This window comes from Asterias rubens, chromosome 11, assembly GCF_902459465.1.
Source record: "Asterias rubens chromosome 11, eAstRub1.3, whole genome shotgun sequence".
NCBI classification, from domain to species: domain Eukaryota; kingdom Metazoa; phylum Echinodermata; class Asteroidea; order Forcipulatida; family Asteriidae; genus Asterias; species Asterias rubens.
In genome coordinates this window covers 1,305,793-1,327,125 of record NC_047072.1, presented here as the reverse complement: position 1 = coordinate 1,327,125, position 21,333 = coordinate 1,305,793, and the positions used below count along the sequence as shown (strand labels likewise).

The 21,333-nt window shown below is 38.7% G+C and overlaps 1 protein-coding gene across 1 annotated transcript; it reads left to right on the top strand.

The window, feature by feature from the left end:
* The first annotated feature begins 10,755 nt into the window (after window positions 1-10,755).
* Window positions 10,756-20,810, top strand: LOC117296607. The gene is made up of 4 exons (XM_033779624.1): window positions 10,756-10,793; window positions 18,965-19,189; window positions 19,561-19,797; window positions 20,138-20,810. Exons 1-4 carry the CDS (start codon window positions 10,756-10,758, stop codon window positions 20,307-20,309), a joined length of 672 nt encoding a protein of 223 aa, XP_033635515.1. The 3' UTR covers window positions 20,310-20,810.
* Window positions 20,811-21,333: the final 523 nt, after the last annotated feature.

The window sequence follows — 21,333 nt, the reverse complement described above, 5'->3', positions numbered from 1 at the left end:
AATATCAATTCTCAATATCGAGAATTACGGATTTATTTTAAACACATGTCATGACACGGCGAAACGTGCGGAAACAAAAGTGGGTTTTCCCAAATATTTTCTCCCGACTCCGATGACCGATTGAGCCTAAAATGTTCACATGTTTGTTATTTTATATAGAAGTTGTGATACACGAAGTGTGTGCCTTGGACAATACTGTTTACCGAAAGTGTCCAGTGGCTTTAAGTCTTTCTTCCATTTTTACTAAGGGTTAATGTGAATTGAAAACCCGGTTGTTATAAAATTAGTTACTTAATAAAACCTCATTTAAGGAACTGATTTCAATTAAAATGCAGACATGGTAAAGGAGATTAAGACTTTTTGGCATCATCATTGGTCTGTGGTTTGTTTTTGTTTTCCTAAACATTCTTCTTTGTAGCTAAACCAAGAAACGCCGCAAAACACTCCCAAAACCACACAAATCGTATTCTCATCGTTTCTCGATGAGGACTGCGTAAAATTTATTATTTTCTTGGCACAATTACAAAAAAACATTTCTCTGTTTTCTTCCTTTTTTGCACCAAAATCAACATATTGCCTGCCTTTATTTGGGTAAAAAAAAAGTGTTTTGGTTGTGACTAGCAGGAATTATTTGTTTCACCATTGGTTCCTTTATTTTTTTAAGAGTTTTGTAAACAGTAAAACACCCTTGCCCGGAGGAAGTTCATTTTGACTGTTTTAACTGCACTAAATCCAATAAATTACTGTTTATTATTATTATTATTATTATTATTATTATTATTTATTATAAACATCACGTTAAAAAACATGAAAATTGTTTTCCAGTGTGCATCTTACAATAAAAACACTTAAAGGAGATAAAATGGTAAAAAGAAAGGAAGAACCAGAAAAAGATAAACGGTACAAATTACACAGAGAAATTTACAACCATCTAAAAAAGAAACAGAAACAGGGGATTATCTTTTGAATTTAGAGTTGAATAGGTGACAAGCATTGGGCAGGAATGACATTCTGAAGCGCTTAGTGTTGGTACGTGGAGGACGAATTCTTCCTGATTTGTTGACAAATGCTACCTTAGAATCTTCAGATTCTACTCCATTGATATTTTTGTATACATAACATTTGTAATATCCTTCATCAGTTTGTTTTAAATTGCGAATGCGAAAAGTCCAAGTACACTCATATAACGTGACCATGTACCTCTCTCTACCAACGACACCACTGTACAATTGATCCCAACTAGATATCACTACAAGGGGTTCTACTGCTGGTCAACGTTTCCAATACATGCTGTAAGAGTTCTCATTACGACACCATACATTCTGGAGCGTACAGCTTAATGTCACATCACTTCCTTTCAAGGCGATGGTGTCAACTGGGTGAGTCTGGAAAAACATAGCCTGACCCAACCCCCAGATCGACGTCATAACAAGAATGAGCAGAAACATTGTAGCTGTTGATACGTGTCGAATGAGCAATGAAATAACAGCCAACTGCAGTCTTCACATTGATATGAAAACCAGAGATCCTTACGACTCACTCGTTAACTTCAAACCAAACTTGGAAACAAGACAACCAGTTTATTTAAACCTCAAACCTGGAAATGACGTCAGAAAAATACAGCGTTGGTAAATAAAGCTGTTTACACTCTCAATAGTCTGTATTTTGTCACTTCATTTTCTTGATATTACTTCCTTCATTGTGGTTTAAAGGGAACACGCCTAAAAACTGAAATGTTGTAAATAATGGTTTTCGAAATTCAGAGACGCATGACTGAGCGTACAAGATGAAGAAACAAAAGATGAAAGAATGCAGAAAAACAACACAGTGCCGTTGTCTGATTATGAGCAATGTCAAAATTTTATTTCTACCGTTAAAATGTTAGAAATTGTTTCATAAGGCGTGACTTTTAAACCTAGTTGTGAAACTAAAATTTATGAATTGATTAAAAAGCATTGATTTCAACTAAGTGCAGACTTAAGATGACTATAAGACCCGGTTAGAACAGCTTTCAATTTTACCACTCTCTTTTAGAAGGGAAATTTGTGATCTTATTTTGTTTTTTAAATGTAAATACGGTCTAATTGACATAAATGTTAATAGATATGTAAGTTTTAATGTTACACAGGGCCGTCCTGCCACTAGACTGTCTTCTGATCCCTTCAAATTATCAGTTCCTCGTTGTAAAACAGAATCCCATAAGTCGTTTTATTTTCAGCGGATTGTCCCCATGTGGAACCAGCTTCCGCTGTCGGTCAGATCTAGCGTGTCCTTGTCAGCATTTAAGACTCTTCTTCTCCAATTTTACAGGGACAGGTTTGCATCTGACTTTTCAGCGGATGATGTCTGCACTTGGGTGTCGCACTGCCATTGCTCTTCTTGTCGTCTGTAATTGTCAGTCCCACCTTAAAGCGCTCCCTTCTTTTTTTTTTTTTTTTTTTTTTTTTTTTGTGGGTTGGGTGGTTTTTTGCTATGGGGTGGGTTTCAGGGGACATTTGTTGTGACAGGACGGCTTTGTAGAGGTGCTGGTCACCTGTTCCTCCTCGTCACTCATTGGTATTTTTTATAGCTAATTTGATTCTTTATTTCTTTATGTATCGATTTGTATTTCTATATTTTTATGCCAGTGTAAAGTCTAATAAAACTAAAACTAAAGCTAAAACTAAAACTAAATAAAGGAAGCTAAGATTTATTGACATCCTAAAAGGTCTGCGGTTGATTTGTCTTTTTATTTTTGAAACTTCCTTCCACGTAAGGATTGAAACAACGCCCCAAAACACTGAACTTATGTAAATAAATATCCGTGTCTAAACACTTTTTTTGTAATTATGGAAACATGACAAAGGCAATTTAATGTCAATGGCAATTTTTGTTTAATTATAAGTTTTACTTTATGCCGTATACGCGTGTACCGGGCATTTGCTTTTCATTCTTTAGGAGCAAATGAACCTTTGATTTTTCGAACCATTCTATTGATTATCTGTGCATACATCACATACGACTAAATTCAATTACTTGTGAGGAACTAAAAACAGATCTCATGCGACAAAGTGTTAAAACTATATTTAACAGATGAATACAGTTATCAACAACCTGTCGAGATTTAAGAAGATGAAACTTCATAAACAGCGTCTCCATACCTCCTCTCAGTGACCATTCAACTCAAATACACTCTGCTCACAATTACAAAACACTCAAGATTTGTAGAGTGTTACAATTCACGCAAAGAGGAAGTGTTCGTTTGCAAGGCAGGTGGAGACCGGGGTACTCGTTGGTTTAGGATTTGACGTACTGGTTATGGTCTCTTAGCTGAAATCGATGGCTTGCTTGCCACTTCATAGTCGGTGTTCGTGCTGCCCTCTGGCCGAGCGTAGTCATATTCTGGGCTGTCTGTCTCTACTTCAACTCAACTGCTTCGTAGTAGGTGTCTTGCGTGGAAGCTGCAGCCGCAGTAGGGTCCATGTAGACTTGCTTGTCCTCCGTTGGTTGCAGCTCCATGTAGGGATCGGCTTTGGCGACTTGAGATGCCTCAGTCTTTCGAAGACTTTTTACGAGACGCCTCAGTTTGAAGATTTGAAATGCACCAAGAACGATGACGATTACGGATACACTGAAGAGAATGAGGGTAACTACAAAAGCTACAATCCATTGGCTACAAGAAGGGGGCTGGTTGGTGATGGTTAGGGTTGGAGTTGTCTCTGGTCCGATTGAGGTTATTTCATTCTTCACATCTGCCGATACCGCCACACTGATTGGTCCAATGATACACGAACGTGTCATTGTATCTTCACCACCCCCTTCGAATACAGTAGAGCAGTTAAATGCAACACCGTCATCAGCAACAGTTACAATCAAATTCATTGATAATGTATTCGTACCATTGACACTTGATGATGTCCAGGCACAGGGGTAGCTACTGGGATCAGTCATTAGATGGGCTGCTATATTTACAGGATTATCAGCCTCAGATACACATCTCAAGGGTAGCTCTGTGCCGGGGTATACTGTGATAGGTCCAGAAGGGGAGCATATTGGATACGACGGAGCTGACAGGATTACGCTGGATGTAGATGCAACGAGGTGTCCTCCTCCCAATATAGGGTACTGGGCGCTACAAACATATTCATCATAGTCTTCAGTCTGCAGATCAGTAATCGTTATGTCTTGAACAACCATCCCTCTCTGTGGATAGGTTGTAGTGAACATAAACCGGCTGCTGGACGTTAGTGTAGAGTCATTCCACCTCAGAGTCACACCATGGTTAGTAGACATCCAATCCACAATGAAATCTGACTCGAGGTTCATAGCGGTACACCTCATATCAACCTGCCCGCCCACCTTACGATCAGCCTCTGGTGTTAAGATCTCCGCATACACTGTTGGTTGAGCAGTGACTACCATCAGGAGTCCGCCTGCATCAAGTGAACACCAAACACACACCAGCAAAACAACCATGGACATCCTTCCATCCATTTTTGTAATTTTCAATCGGAAATATTAAAAGATGTTTCCTATAATCGAAATTCAAAAAGGTACAAAATGGTGTTATATTTTTTATCAGCATTACCGTATAGCTAATACATGTACGTTCTATCATTTCCTTATAATTCTGTGCATGGGTCACACTTCAAAGACTTCAACAATAAATACAGCTCGTTGGTTTACAAAAGGAGCGACAATACGCCGTCTCTACTAAGCATTTACAGGCCTACACATTTTTTACAAATTCCAAAGTCAAGTTCATGGCACCAGTTTGTACACAGCCATCGGTTTTTAACGGAACAGTACGTACTATAAATCTCGAATACCATGGCATCCGAACGTATTAATTTGGCATTACAGACTGCCAGATCATGACTGTGAAATCCCTGAAGTGTAGTCTTAAATCAAGGAGGTTTACAGAGAAGTGTATGATAATAATAATAATAATAGTTTATATTTAAATAGCGCTTTATACACCCGAGGGGCGTCTAAAAGCGCTGAAACATATCAGTACTTTATGCAAGGTATGGGACTAAGTTTGAATTGTGAGATCTACTCCTTTGCACCATGTATTGGTTTACAAGGTGCTGTGGCGCAATAAGCCGCCAATCCAGCCAGGAACACAGGGCGAACCCTTCTCTTGTCGATAAGTGCACTGGGTTATTTAAGTGCGTTACCACAACACACGGGACCAATGGCTTAACGTCCCATTCGAAGGACAAAGCAATGGTTGAGTGTCTTGCTTAAAGACACAAGTGTCACGGCTGGGGATTCGAACCAACACTCTGCTGATCAGAAACACCAGAGTTTGAATTCGTTGCTCTTAACCGCTCGGCCACGACACTTCCAATATTGTTACACACTGATACACCTTGTACTACCACGATGTAGTCGTTTATCAAAAATGTCTGAAAATCACAATCACACAATAACGTGGAAATGGCTCATAGCTCTATAGCGTATATGGAGTAGTCTCCAGTCAAGGAGGAATCGGCAAAACTCTAAAGGAAATGAGTACGTACAGCATTGGTACAATGGTGGGGATATGGGGTAGTCTTCGTCAAGGATGTAATCGACCACCACAACAAATTTGTCATCAACATTCCGGCCTTTATTTGGTTATATAAAAAAAAGGTTTGTTGGCTACGACAAGCAGGAAGTGATTTTTGTATCGATTGTTCCTGTATTTTGTTTTTGAGTTTTCAATCACCCTTGCCCTGAGGCAGTTCAAAATGACTGTTATATCCTTCAATTTGCATTTTTCTTTAAAATTTTATCTTTTTCCTCATACGTTTCCCATTGTAGTAGGATACTAAAATGTTTTTAAGAATGTTTTGAGGCAACGCCATTCCAGTTGAAAGGTCAAAACCCTTAAGGAGAGTCAAAGCAAAACACTAGGCCTACTTCGACAAATTTAGGTTCATATCGTCTTACTTTATTAAAACCACGAATGTTTTTATAAAAGACCGGATTTTAAGAAAACTGTACTTTTAATTTAACTTATAACTATGCAAGCCTGTGTATATAATGTTCAACATTGTACGCAATAAATGTTTCCAACGCGTTGAAAATCCAGTCAAGATCAACTTAAACCATTAACTGATGTGAGTTACTGTTATAACAACTTCACTTAACTACGGCGTCAGAACTTACCCGAATTCCAGTCCCGGGACGAGGGGTGCAGGTTTACCAGGAAACGGTGTAAAACCCATGGATTTGAACTTGTATTTTTCGTCTTTTTGAACCATTCCGGGTTACTTGACACTGATCCCGGAATTTACTGACCTCTAAATGGGTCAGACCCCCACGTGACCTGGAATCATGGTTTATTCGGACCCGAGAGTTATCACAGTGGATTAAAATCTGATGAGACAGTTTTGAAGGCACTGGACACCTTTGGTAATTGTGAAAGATCAGTATTCGCACTTGATGTATCAACACATGCATTAATAAAACAATCGGTGAACATTAATTTGGCTAATTGGTCAACGAAGTTGAACGTAAATAATGAAAGAAAGGCACCCTTTTTCAGATGACTGAAATACTGTAGTGAGACATTTCCTCTTTTTCAAAAATCTCTCACAAGTTGTTTATACTATTAACAGCTCTCCATTGCTCGTTACCGAATTGTTAATGTTCATTTGAGTAATTATCAAATGTGGCCAGGTTGAATGTTCTTTGATTTAAAACTATGACTGTTAGTATTTAGACATATGAGTTTCTCGATTTTATTTAATAGCTCATTGTCAATTTAAAGTTATTTATTTATTTAAGTAATTTATGCTTGTGGTGATTTCTTGACTAAAAATTAAGCAAAGCATGCAGGTTATAGATGACGTCACATCCACGTGACAAGCTATTGCCACACGTCTCATTGTCTTAAAAAAAAACCATAGTATTTACATCAATATTGTCTTGAAGGAGACGTTTATTTAATTTATCTGAGTTTAATAAAAATGTAAATATTGAGAACAAAGACTAATATAGGGGACTAGGGGATATGAATCACTGATCAGAAAATTAATGGAAAATGTAGGAGCGGTAATCATTAAAGAAAAAACAACTACAGTTTCAGTTTTGAAGCTCATCGGTTAAACATTTTATAACAGCGCCATTCTCCGGATAATATTGTTCTTTTTAAAACTATTGTTCAAAGATGACGATTATAGGATATGCGGTCCTTAAAACTAACTTTAAAATTAAACGGTTTATTCCTACAAAAAATACAAAAGCTGGCGTCCATTAATTTGAGGAACACGGCTCCTTTTCGAAACCACGGCTTCGGCTTCAGGCTCCGTCTTCTCGTTTGAAACCCTGTGGGCGCGTATACGCAAAGCATGCGCAAACAACCACGGGGCCAAGCTAGCCTGGGCCAAATCCAAAGCCAAAGCCCTGGTTTTTAAAAGGGTCATAGACTACTTGAATATAAGATCTTGGTAGCTGGATGGTGAGGTTTCTTTACGGCCAGTAGAAGCAGCTTGCCCGTGTAGTTGGGTTTCCATTTCCTCATACGTATTTGCATCTTCATCTGGAGCTGTTTGAACTACACGGGTTGAATTAGGATTGGCTTTGGATCTTTTTTTGGTCACGATAATGTACAGGAGCAATGCAAGGAAGAGCAAGGCGAAGACAGCCGCTAGTGTACATGCTATTGTGAAGCCTATGAATGTAGTATTATCAACCGAGGTCGAGTCTTGGAGTTTAGGATTCTTGGTAGAAGGATGGATGGATGGGGACTGATGTGCTCCCTCTACGGTCACAATTGGTTTGTTTCGGGAAGTTGTGCTGCCAGAGTTGGGCTGAGACTCTTCAGTCTCAGGTACTTGAGTAGTGGAAGGCTCATCAGTGTCGGGGGGAAACTCAGTAGGGTTGACGGTGAGAGACTCTTCAGTCTCAGGTACTTGAGTAGTGAGTGTTATCGGTTTCTTCCGAGGGCGAATGAGTATCAGATATTTATCACTTCTTTTCACTGATTTAGTTCCACTTAATGCCTTACAATGTACTTCAGTGTAGTTAACACTTATCTCAAGAAATGTTAAAATGTATCCGTCGTTATCCAAACGATACAATGATTGATCCGTTCAATTCACAAACCATTTCACTTTGAGGGTCGGTAGAGCTCCACGCTGTGACTGAATGTTACAGTGAAATATAGCATTGTCTCCCGTTGTTATTGGAGGAGGAGGCGGCTGGACACGGATGTTGATTAGTGATGGTATGATGAGGCTTGCAGAGAGAGAATTTTGTGAACTTTGACTTTCATATGAGTAAATGCGACATCGATATCGCCTCACATCACTTGGCTGGACTCCTGTAATCGTCAAAGACCAGTCAGGACCAGAAGACACTGAATATCTGTCTGGATACTCTTGAAACACAGAATTACAATAAGAAACTGCTTCAAGTTCGTTGTTTGTCTCACGCTCCCAATGAATCGTACACACATGATATTGACAGTTTGTAAAGTCAGTGGTACACGTCAGCGTGGCAGTCTCTCCTACCTCGGCTACGGTATCCTCCGGATGGCCCGTGATGACACACGCTCTGCATCCATAAGACAATACAAGAACAACCACAACAACTGATGGATACATCTTCATCCAAAGCTTCAAAATGTGGTCGAAAAAATACACGGGGTGTTCATGCATGGATCAGGTATCAGAAACAAACTCAGTCTGGTGTGGAAGCTAAGATGGAGAAATGTACCAATCCCTTCCTTGTTTTAGAATGGCTGTCAACAATGTCCACACTCTATATAGTCATATTTGACAGAATCAAATAATGACTTATTTTGGATGCACAAATCGTTCCCCCAGATATTATGTAACTTGTTTCTGCATAATTGCTGGTGAACAACAAGAAAATGTATTTTGTCTTTGTAGAACATAATACAAAAGCGGTGTTACGTAAACCGTACACCAAAAAGGAACACGAAAACGCTTTCTCTCTATAAAAAAAACAATGTAGTGTAAATTGAGGTATTCGATCCAGTCGTCATTATGAACTGCCTCGGGGCAAGGGTTTTTAAACAACTCAAGAAAAAATACAGGAACAAACGATAAAAAAATACTTCCTGCTTGTCAAAACCTAAAACAGTTGTTGAACTTGATGCAAAAGAGGAAGAATAATAGAGAAAATACAAGCATATTTTTTTTTGTAAAGGAGCTAATAACAGTGTCAGGGGCTTTTTAAATCCAATTTTGTTTGACGAATGACAGAGACTTTTGTTATTGAAATAAACTGGGAAAAGAATACATTTGGAGATCGTAGAGTTTCTAAACACCCAAAAAAAATTCTACTTGATCCATGAAGACCTCGTATATTTCTTCTACCATATTGAAACTTTGGAAAAAGATGTATATATTTGTTGTGGTTTTGTTTGGATTGTCTTATGGATGCGGGGCGTACGTCATCACGGGACGAGGATACCGTAGCCGAGGTAGGAGAGAAAGTCACTAGCACCACAGTTTTATGGTGGTCGGCAAACAAGAGTTTAACAAGAGTTTAAAAACATATATCTGGAGGATTGCGCTGATATAAAGTTTATAACACATGAGCTTCAAAACTGAAACTAATGTTGTTTTTATTCAATTGTAACCGCTCCTACATTTTACATTAAACTCTTCAGATTAAAGGGTCTATGTAACTTTTGTAGGACAAAAAACACACTGTCCACAGATTTACACTAAACTTACACAGTTTGAAGATAATGATAGTAGAAAGCTTCCCTGAAAATATTACGTGCTGAGGTGCTGTAGTTTTTGAGAAATGAGTAAAACAATGCCATGAAAATAATTTTCGTCTCACGAGACGAACATTATTTTAATCATTTACAAACGCATTTTCATGACATTGTTTTACTCGTTTCTCCAAAACTACAGCAGCTCGGTAAGTACCATTTGAAGGGAAGCTTTCTACTATCATTATCTTCAAACGGTGTAAGTTTAATGTAAATCTATGGACATTTTGAAAAGGTACCCGAATCCTTTAATGATTGAATGAATGATAAGTTTGTTGGGATTATAATGAAATCGGGAATCAATTTTGAAGATCTTTAAATCGTATATTGGAACTAATGGCACCGCAAAAACTTGCACACAAAAGGTTTCAAAAGCCTTTAAACAGAAATTAACAACATTCGTTATATTTATTTATATTGAAGTACATTGTGTAAAGACACTGGACACTATTGGTATTTGTCTAAGACCAGTCTTCTCACTTGGTGTATCTCAACATATGCATAAAATAACAAACCTGTGAAAATTTGAGCTCGATTGGTCGTCGGAGTTGCGAGATAACTATGAAAGAAAAAAAAAACACCCTTGTCACACGAAGTTGTGTGCTTTCAGATGCTTGATTTCGAGACCTCAAATTCTAAACTTGAGGTCTCGAAATCAAATTCGTGGAAAATTACTTCTTTCTCGAAAACTACGTCACTTCAGAGGGAGCCGTTTCTCACAATGATTTATACTATCAACCTCTCCCCATAACTCTTTAGCAAGTGAGGTTTTATGCTGATAATTATTTTGAGTAATTACCAATAGTGTCCACTACCTGGAAGAGACGATTATTCAAAAGTAAAGAACCAGCATGAGAAAATTGTTGAAGATGTAGCCTGAATTCCTTGTAACGTAGTGTGATATTTTTTCACATAATTGACATAAACATTAAAGCCTGCAAGATTGTAAAAAAAAATTAACATTATAAAGATTTTTAAAAGTTTACGATATTGATGGTAATGTTTAATCGTTTACGTTCTGGTACATCCCTAATATGGCGTGGTGCTCTACCGGCTGGTACCAGACCCCTCGGTAAAGACCACTCACACTATAAGACGCTGAAACCTCAAGAAACATCTCAAGGAAGAGGAGCAACAAACTACTCAAGACGGCCCTTTTCGCACTATTGCTTAAAATGATGAGTTGCCGATACCAAACATTACCCACTCCCCACTCAACGAACCGTAGTTGATGAACAGCGTCGACTTGTTTATAAACACCGCATTAGTTGCCATGGTGCACTTGCTACATTGCTCTTATTTGTAAATGTATTGTTTATAATTGATAAGTTACTCTTGACAAGGGATTTTTTTGTAACGGCTAAGCCTCCTTTACCGGGACACACCGGCTCACCGTTTACGCAATTAAGTGGTGTAAAATGATTAAAAAGCCCAAAAGCGGTAAAAGGCCAGCGTATAATTATACGCTTTTCCAGCCGTTGCAACTGTCAATTAATCTTCGTAACATTGTTGCGCAATGTTCTATAGGTAGACTGGTTCTTTGTCTATATCAACGTTTTACTATGGCTCAGCATGGACCCAGTCTACATATCCATGTGTATTGTAAACAACCGACATAAATACGCATCAGGCAAATCCTTCGACAAGGAAACTACCCCCAAATATGATTCCAATCAAGAGATATCCACCTTCCCCTTGGGAAAAAAGTATTAATTAATACGACAGACAGCCCCCCCCCCCCCCACCCGTGTGTGTAACGATAACAACGGAATACAAATAAGTATACAAGTATACTCTCTCGGCCTACTATAGCCTTTTGTCAAAGCCTTCGTAGTCTTGAGTTTTTGAATTGTTTTTATTTGTTGTCGAAAGAACACCTTTAATCTCCGAACTTGGCAATGTATCGCCGATTTTTGTACTCCGCACCCCGAAAGCGGGTCACTTTGGCGGGTTACTAAGGGTACGGTGCGTTCGATTAGTTTCCCCGCGTCGACCCCGCGGTGCTCACTCGGGTGAGCTTCTGACGAGAGCTAATCGAACGATCACCCTTTCGTGGTGACGTCATGCACCTCGGGCAAGCCCCCAAGTGACCCACTCCACAAGCAGGGCACTGGGGGCTGCCCCGGGTGAGCCCTAGACTGGGCCCCTGTCTTTATTCGCAAGGATAAAGACAGGTCCCCGCCGCTACATCCAGTGATTCCATTGGATACAATGATATCATTGGATACGTGCAGTGACATGAGCTTTCCATGCCCAAACAGTACATTACAGTACTACCGCCTGTCGTCGCGTATCTCTATGTGAAATGAGGGAGGTCAAAGGTCAAACTACACGCCGGTTTTTGCTGCCGGTCTCTGGCGTTATTCACGAGCCTCGAAGAATGACGTCAGACGTTCAGGCTAGGTGAACCCCTGAAATGACGTCAAGGCTACTCGAACGTACCGGGGGCAGACCGGGGTCGGCCCAGGGAAGCTAACGAACGCACCCTAAGTTTTACTTAAAAAGGGCCGCATATCAGCCTTTAATTAAATTGTTCAATTAATCTGGCCTATTACAAGGTAAATGCATTTTCAGTTGCATTACAAGAGTGCGTCTATGGCAACAATATTTAATACATTCCAATTGTGTACAATCTTGGCCCAAACAAAATATCTAGAATGTTTTCTCTGACAAATTATGACGCATTCTAACTGAAGTGTTCTCGCCATACAATGTTGTGTCTTTCGCATCAAGGTTATTAAATAATGCTGATCGTTAAAATGCACTGGACACCTTTGGTAATTGTCAAAGACCAATACTCTCACTTGTTGTATCCCAAAATATGCATAAAATAACAAGCCTGTGAAAATTGTTGCTCGATTGGTCATCAAATTTGCAAGAGAATAATGAAAAACACCCTCGTTACATTACCCTAATGATTAACAGGGTATTCTGGGGGAAATGACGACAAGAGATCGAATGCAACTAGGTACGAGAACGACAAACACTGAATCTGTACATGTGTTCACTCTCGTCCGACAACTAGTTTGTGGTTTGTGGCTTGCGAAATCGATCCTAGGATCGGTCTAACGTAGGATCGATCTTAAGGCTGTATGGGACTCGTGCTAAATTCCGTGAATTGATCATAACTTATGGGAAAATATAGACTTTTTTTACGAAGCTATATTTTGCCGTAGGGAAATTTCCTGCGCCAAAGCAATATGTTAATACAAAAAGAATTCCAACCTAGTTTAAAGGCAGCCGATACCTTTTGGTTTTTAGTGTTATTACCTTCAAATTTCCTACATCAATGTCGATGTGAATAATAAAACTTACTTGTAACAATGTCATATCAAACGGTGTTTTTGAGATTTCACCGAAAATATGTAGCGAATAATGTCCACACATGAAGAATAAATCCTAACAGGACTACGCAATATGAGAAACGTTTCTAACAGTCACACCTCTCGGGTTCGAATAGGGGGGGGGGGTAGAAACTTATATCTTTGAAATGAATAACCTGGTGACTTCAACGTGGTCTCTCAAAGTGCTTTTTACTATCGAAAGCTGCTGTAGGCTTCTTACCGAAGGTTTTTTTTACTTGCCATTAATTTTTAGCGTGATTACCAAACGTATACCTTCCCTTTAAGAGTCGAATTGAGATCGCCATTAAAGGGAACACTACTTGATCCGATTACAAGGCCGTATGGCTAGTTATAATCAACTTGACATATTAACACTATTGGTAATTACTCAAAACACATTAGCATAAAAACTGACTTTGTCACAAGCAATGGAGAGCTGTTGATAATAAAATACAACAGTGTGAGAAACGGCTCCCTCTGAATCTGAAGTAACGTAGTTTTTGAAAAAGAAGTAATTTCTCACTAAAAGAAGCCCTTTTAAAGACACTGGACACTTTTGGTAATTACTCAAAATAATTATTAGCACACAAACTTTCTTGGTCAAGAGTATTGGGGAGAGGTTGATAGTATAAAACATTGCGAGAAACAGCTCCCTCTGAAGTTAGTTTTCGAGAAAGAAGTAATTTTCCACGAGTTTGGTTTCGAGACCTCAGATTTAGATCTTGAGGTCTCGAAATCAAGCATCTGAAAGCACACAACTTCGCGTGACAAGGGTGTTTTTTCTTTCATTATTTCGCAACTTTGACGACCAATTGAGCTCAAATTTTCACATAGTTGTTATTTTGTGCATACATTTTTTTTTTGAGAAGTGAGAAGACTGGTCTTTGACAATTACCAATAGTGTCCACTGCCTTAAAGACACTGGACACTATTGGTAATTGTCATAGACCAGTCTTCTCACTTCTCAAAAAAAAAATGTATGCACAAAATAACAACTATGTGAAAATAGACCAGTCTATTGGTGTATCTCAACTATTGTGAACGGTCGTTGGTACAGTCGCTCCTACTCAGGCTTCGGGGAGAGAGTGGCCGTCTGCAGTTGGTTAGAAAGGTCACCGAAGGGCCAATCTTTGATAAGCGATCTCTATGCTTTAGCGTGGGTGTGTGTGTGTGTGTATCGTCGGCCTGCATGCTGCATGCGGTACAAATAATGCTAACTTGCTAGCTATACCAGCGCAGAATGACAGTGAAGATAAATTCTAATGGACGTTTTTAGTACTATTTTTAACTTTCTTTTTCATGGAGATGGAATGATATTATCAACGCACACCATGACCATGTTGATCGTCAAACTATAGGGGTCCTGTACCGAGATAAATGTGGAACTTGCATATAATGTCCATATAAACAGATATTTTTGTCCCTTTCCCTACATTGTCACAGGCGGCAATTTACAGGCAACCAGCTCGCATCTGCAATTTTCCATAAGGAAACTCATTCACATTCCTGTTTTAATTCACAAAGGACATTATTTCTAGTATTACATTTTCCAAACAAAAACAAACAATCGACAATTTATTACCAAAGTCTCCTCTCTCGGCCGTCCTCCGAGACGACACTCCTCCATTTCAATCTTGTTTCTCAAAATTTCTAAATTTATTTTGTAATTTTAATTTGCCTCTGTGGGGTCTAAATATATCAGTAAAAATTGTTAAAATGTACGTCTACTCTTTTTGTCACGCACCATCAATTATCTGACAATTTATGTTGCACCCTGGACCATGGTCACACTTTGTACGTGCGTTTACATTTGTGAAATAAACCAAAGTCCCAGCAGAGTGGTGGCCCGTTGATTTCTTCCTCTATGGTTGAACCGTGGCATGCAACACACAGGCACCCGGCAGGCGAGTGTGTGTGAGCCTGCTGCCGGGTGTACTCCGACTCGAGCATGCTTCAATAAACAAAACTGAGAAGTGCTCGGGGAATATATTTATCGAATGGGGCTAAGATGCGAGGAGATACAAGAAGTAAAACAATGACTCAGTCGAGCAGTAAGTTTCGTCAACAACCAAAATAAACTTTATTTATTACAAATCTATAGAAAGCTAAACCAGTCAGTGAAATCCAGAATAAAAATGAAAGGGTTAGTAACTACACCTTATTTGAAACCCCAGAGAACTAGTGAACCATGGAGGAATACATTTTGAACACAGCTATAAGAAGAGTAGAAAAAAAACAGAGTGCCAATACGTTTCAGATTAAAATTTAAAAAAACGACACCATGTAGCACTGTATTGAACACACGTAATGTAGGCAAAATTGTGAAAAGAATTACATAGTTGGAGGGGTGACTGGGATCGTGGAGGAACAAGCTGAGATTGATTGTTCCTTACGGTGCCACTCTGATCATGTCACCAAGATTATGAACGTTTTATTAGTCAAAGACTTCTGTAAGAGAATAACAAACCGTCTGCACGTCTGGGTGATAAAAAAAAAGAGGAAATGTAAACATTGAAGGGCAATTAACTTGAACCATCTTCAGCAGTATACACGTATTTTCTCTCTAACACATTTTCTCTCTTGCCCGGTACGTAAGGTAGGACGCGCGGTTCGGGCCCGCCAACAAAATAATACAAGCTTACAACATATCATAATGAATTACATAGTTGGAGGGGTGACTTGCCCGGTACGTAAGGTAGGACGCGCGGTTCGGGCCCGCCAACAAAATAATACAAGCTTACAACATATCATAATGAATGTAATGAACCTTGAGTTAGAACAGCATTTTTTTTTTAAATCTAAATTAGCGCCGCGCCGCGAGACTCCGTCTGTAGTTTCGTTGATTTGTTGACACATCACACACCTAAAAACGAGCTCATCATCAGAATCATCAGAAGAGATGTGGACTCCCGGCATTCAGGTAGTTAACAAATTCCGTTTTCTAAAGCATAAATACCTATCTATTTATAACATTTTCTGCAGATGAATTTGGAGGGTTTGACACTATCGGGATGAAACAAAAACAACATAGGCCTATTTTTGTATGGATTCACACGTTCGCATGGTTGTGCGTATACGACAGCTGGTCTTCTCTTTTTTGGGAGGTTTGAGTAAATAAAAACACTAAGAGTGTTTACCCCACCAAAAAAAGCTTTTACTCTCTCTGCATACGTATACCATAAAGTTCCTTACGAACTGTATATTTCATTTGTATATGTACATTTTCTTGCAACTGTTGTTGGTATGTGCTATTTCAATAACAAAATTTGCTGTTCATCCCCTGCTATTATTATAATTAGCTGTTCCGACCTACCGTCGGAACAGGTGTTGTTTTCGTCGAGATTTTTATTATTTTTATTATTATTATTATTATTCTTTGTTTCCGACTAAAACCCCATAGCGTTTGTACAGCGTTTTTGTTCAGGCCCCGTCTCCTAAAGTATGAGGATAAAAGAGTTAAATCATATATCAAATTGAAGTTTAGAACATAAGCTTTACTCTAACAAAAAAGTGTTAAAATTCTTAATTAATTAACCACGTGGTCTTCATTTGAATTTTTAATTTGTAAACTTGATGCAGTCACTTTCATGTTATTGTGAAACATTCTCTTTGGTAATACAACACAGTATGTACCTCAATGAGTTGTTGACTTCTTGAGAGGAGTCTATACTATTTTGTTTCCTACCCGCGTTCTGGACACATTAGTCTGTACACGCACAAAGTACGGAGGTTTGGGATTTTCGTTAGAACGTGCGTTAAATTTGTCCTTGTTTTTCTAACCGCGTTCTGGACCAATTACTCTGTGCATGGATGCTCTGTGCATGGGTTTTCGTTAAAACGAACGTGCGTAATTAGATAGGGGTTTTTGACGACATCGACGTCGTCGTCAAAAACCCCCTTAAGGCATCTAATACTACATTTCAACCCTACTTAATAGTTATAGGCGTTAGCAGTTCATATTTAGTGACAATGGTCGCAAAATCATGAAACGAGAATTATTTCGCCGGATCATAATCCCCTCTGTTGATGCACACATGTAAAAACCCACCATTTTTGCATCCTGCCCTTCTAGCCTAGTGGTCATCAGTCGCGACTACACATCTGAGAATTGCGAGTTCGAATCTCCGTCCGAAGTCAATATTTTTGTATCCCCCAAAACTAAAAATATATTTCTTTTTGTAATATTTGAGTTTGATTCTTATCTTTATATCGACAGTGTTGCCTTTTCTTTTTCTCAAATGTTAGCCCAACATAACCTGTGTGCATGCATGACACGATGATGTTTAAAAACACAGTAAGCGAAAAATGGTGACCATAAGCGCAGAGTTTGGCGGTTTAGAGTTCTGTGAAATCAACTTTTACTAGATCAAACATCAAACCGCCGACCCCCCCAAAAAAAAAAAATCGTAATTAATTAACCACGTGACCCATATTTGCATATTTAATTGTACAAGGGGACAAAGTTGCTGACATCATGAGAACATCAGAAATAAGTATTGGAATTGCACTACCACTTGGAGTGTTCAAGGAGTCAAACACGTCAGTCTAGAGTCCAACTCTGATCGTAAAAATCCATTCAGGCATCATCTTCAATTTAATTTTATGCAACAAGCAAACTTATAAATTTTCTGATTTTATTTCAAAGGGTAACATAAATGGCTGTTAGCGAACGGTTTCCAACAAAAACTACATGGTGTACGTGCACAATACTCTTACTGGCATCAAGCATTTACCTCTAGATAATAAATCAAGCATTCTGTTCAAAATGATAAAAGTTTGTTATTGCCACATTATTCAGCGAACCATGAATACACAGCTACTATTCACAAGAAAATCTATTTGTGGAGGGTAACAGACAGCACACAATGGAACCGGAGTTTAACATTGACAATACCAAAAGTGCAATCGTCAGCCCTTGAAGTTTATTATACATGGGGCTGATGGTGATCAAAAGGATAAAAGTTTGTTATCGCCACATTATTCAGCGAACCATGAATCATACACAGCTATTATTCACATGAAAATCTATGCGTGGAGGGTAACATACAGCACACAATGGAACCGGAGTTTAACAATGACAATACCAAAAGTGCATTTGGGTATTTTGTTTATCTGTTTCATTTAAATATATGGTTAAGTTTTATTTTACGCTAACTGTTTTTGTGTTTGTTCTTCCTGTAATTTTGAATTGTTTTGCCGCTACATAAGATTACACCCACTAAATAGAATTGCTTACATTGCTTTCTTCGTTAGAAAAAAGGGGGGGCCGCACTCGTTATAAAGGTTTGCTTTTTATGGGCCCCTCCATCCCCTACATGTGATTTGCATTGATTTTTAGTTTTTGTTTTCTATTATTGTACGATTGCATTTGCTTGTAATAAATTATTTATTACCTTCTGTGTAGACTAAGCAAGTCTCGCGCGTAATTGACCTTGCGGGACCATTATGTTCCAAACCTTATGGAGTTTTACGTGGGACATTTTTGTCCGTCCATTATTTTAGTTTAAAGTGCGTGGAAAATGAGAAGTTTCCATTCAATCCACTTTCAAAATCTAGTTGCTGATGTATCAAACACAATATATAAGTATACAAAGATAATTTTTCGAAATTGTAAAAATATTAAAAAAAGGAATTTTTAAAAAGCCCGCGCGTCGCGATTCTGAAAATGCAGAGGTCACGATTGGTTGTTGCGCAATGGCTGTGACGTCATAAAGGAGACTGACTAAGTCTGGTACCCATACAACTCACGCACGCTACGCAAGCCCCACATGTAATGTGCGCGTGCATTATTTCATTTATTGTCCGCTGATTCTTTCTTCGACGAAGTAAACATGTCAGACTCTGAAAACTCCGGTGACGAATTTTGAGAAGAAATCAGTGTAGATTCTGATGGTTCCAGTGAAGGATCTGAAAGTACCTCAGGGGGATCGGGAGACAGCGATGACGTTGAGCCAGACGATGAGGATGAGGTGGTTCATGGGGCTGAACCATATAGATTCGAGCCACTGGCAAGACCACGCCAACAGCAAGGTGACGCTGCTGCTGCTGACGACGCCGACCCCGATGAAGAACAAGATGGGAATGACCAAGCTGCCAACAACGAACGATTTAACAATACCGACTGGTAATTTTAATTTCTGAATCATTGACGTACACATGTAGTATAGTTCACTGATTTTACATAAAAAAACATAGCCGGTGAATGTAGGCTTTTGCTGATATTGATGACAGCAAAACACGTACCCATGTAGTATGTACGGTGTATACCAGGTCATTTGGCTCATAGGCCTTACTCGCTCGTCTATCTACACAATCATACAATGCAAAGACACCTTTGTCTGTGAGTAGTTTTCTGTAACTGTTAGTGTCTAATTTGTCATGATGTCAACCAGGTGAAATTGAGTTGTGTACATGAATGTCGAGTTAAATTCCATGCCACAGTTCTCTTAAAAATGTCTGACTTATTAATTAATTGTCTTGCTTTTTGAATTGAAGGTGTTCCTGTGGTAAATGTGTGGTGATGGAGTTCGTTCATAACTGCATTTGCTGTAAAGAGATTGCAGCCATACAGGAGAAAATCGTTCATACTGGAGTCGACACTGAGGGTTTCAGATGTTTTACAGACCATCCCTGGTATTCGGCTACATGTCTGAACCCCGGAACACTAGAGACAGCGTACTATGCGTACCGACAACAGTATGGGGCTAGAGCTGTTGAAGGTGACCTTCCACGGTAAGAGTTAATTTTCAATGTTTATAAATTTCAACTTTTTTTTCTGTAAGATTTTTGAACCGAAATAGAAGCACACAACCTGGTTGTTATATTCAGATAATCTATTTTATGAGAACCGGTACATACATGAACATGTATCAGGACACTTTTCCCACCCCCACAATAAAGGCGACTCTCTTGATAAGCCCATTATTCCTTGTTTGAGCCCATTTCGTCAATCCCACTTATCCTGGTAACACTGATACTGGCTAGTACATTGGTCAATTCAACGTAACAAATGGACAAATGATATACAGTTTGTTGATTGTAAAACAGAACGGTATTATTTTTTATTTCACAGAAAGTACAGACATGTGTCTTATCGGCAGGTGATCAGGTGGTGTTATGGTTACCTTGGAAGACACAACAGAGTGCCCCTCCCAGCATGCATAATGGAGATAACCAGAACGACTTTCCCCGATGAAGGAGGCAACTATGAAGGGTTTAGATTTCCTGACCTTGATGACATGTAGATTTACAATATAATAACACATAACTGGATGGCAGTAACACTTTTACATGGTTTAGGAGTAAATATACACTTTACAATGTAAATATGATGATAGTCTTTCAAAAATGAGTCTGAACGGTCATGCGTTTTTGTTAAGTTTACAATAAGAGGCCTTTGCATTTTTTTTTTTTTTTTTTTTACAAAATATTTTACATTCAAAGTTATTTGAATCTATTTGAGGGAACGCCATGTCAAATTCAATTTTGTGATGCACTCATGGACGAGTAGGAAAAATAAAACAGAATTTGTATTTTACAATAAAAAAAACGTACATGTGTTTGTTAATATTTAATAGTCATAGACCTCACCATGATGTCAAATTTGAAAAATACGTTGTTACATTTTTATTTGAAAATGTAGTGGTAGCCATGGCTAGTTATATTGGTCGAGTTCAGTCGAATAGTATTCTAGTGTGCAAACCAAGTAACAATAAATGCATGCTGAAATGAATGCATAATGAATATCAAAGGATTATGCTCTGTTGTGTCGCCCCCGCCCCCCCCCCCCCCCACCCACACATGTATACTGCAGTAAACAAACTGAAACAAACTAAACTGTACATCTTCCCAGTGAGCAGTGGAATGCAGACACACCATTTTCATGGGCAATATAAAATTACAAAAAAAATCTTTCACTTAGTACAAAATTGGCACTGCGATTTATTAAATCTTGTGGTTTGTTCATTTTTAGTACAACAGGTTGGTCGAGTCATTAAACAATACCTTAACAAAGAAGTCCTGCTTACAAAGAGTAAATTCTTGGGTTCCAAATATCCAGTTCTCTTTGTGTTTCTTTGACAGTCGAGTGTTTCACACAGAACATCTTATTGCGTTTCTTTTTAGAAATATGAAACTGACCGCATTTGACTAATTCTTGTGTTTTGTTCAGTGACAGTTAGTGGGCAACAGTATAATAAAGATTGTGCACGTAAACATTTAGCTTATTTAAATCGGGCAAACGCAGCATTCCGAGTTGATATTTGTTGT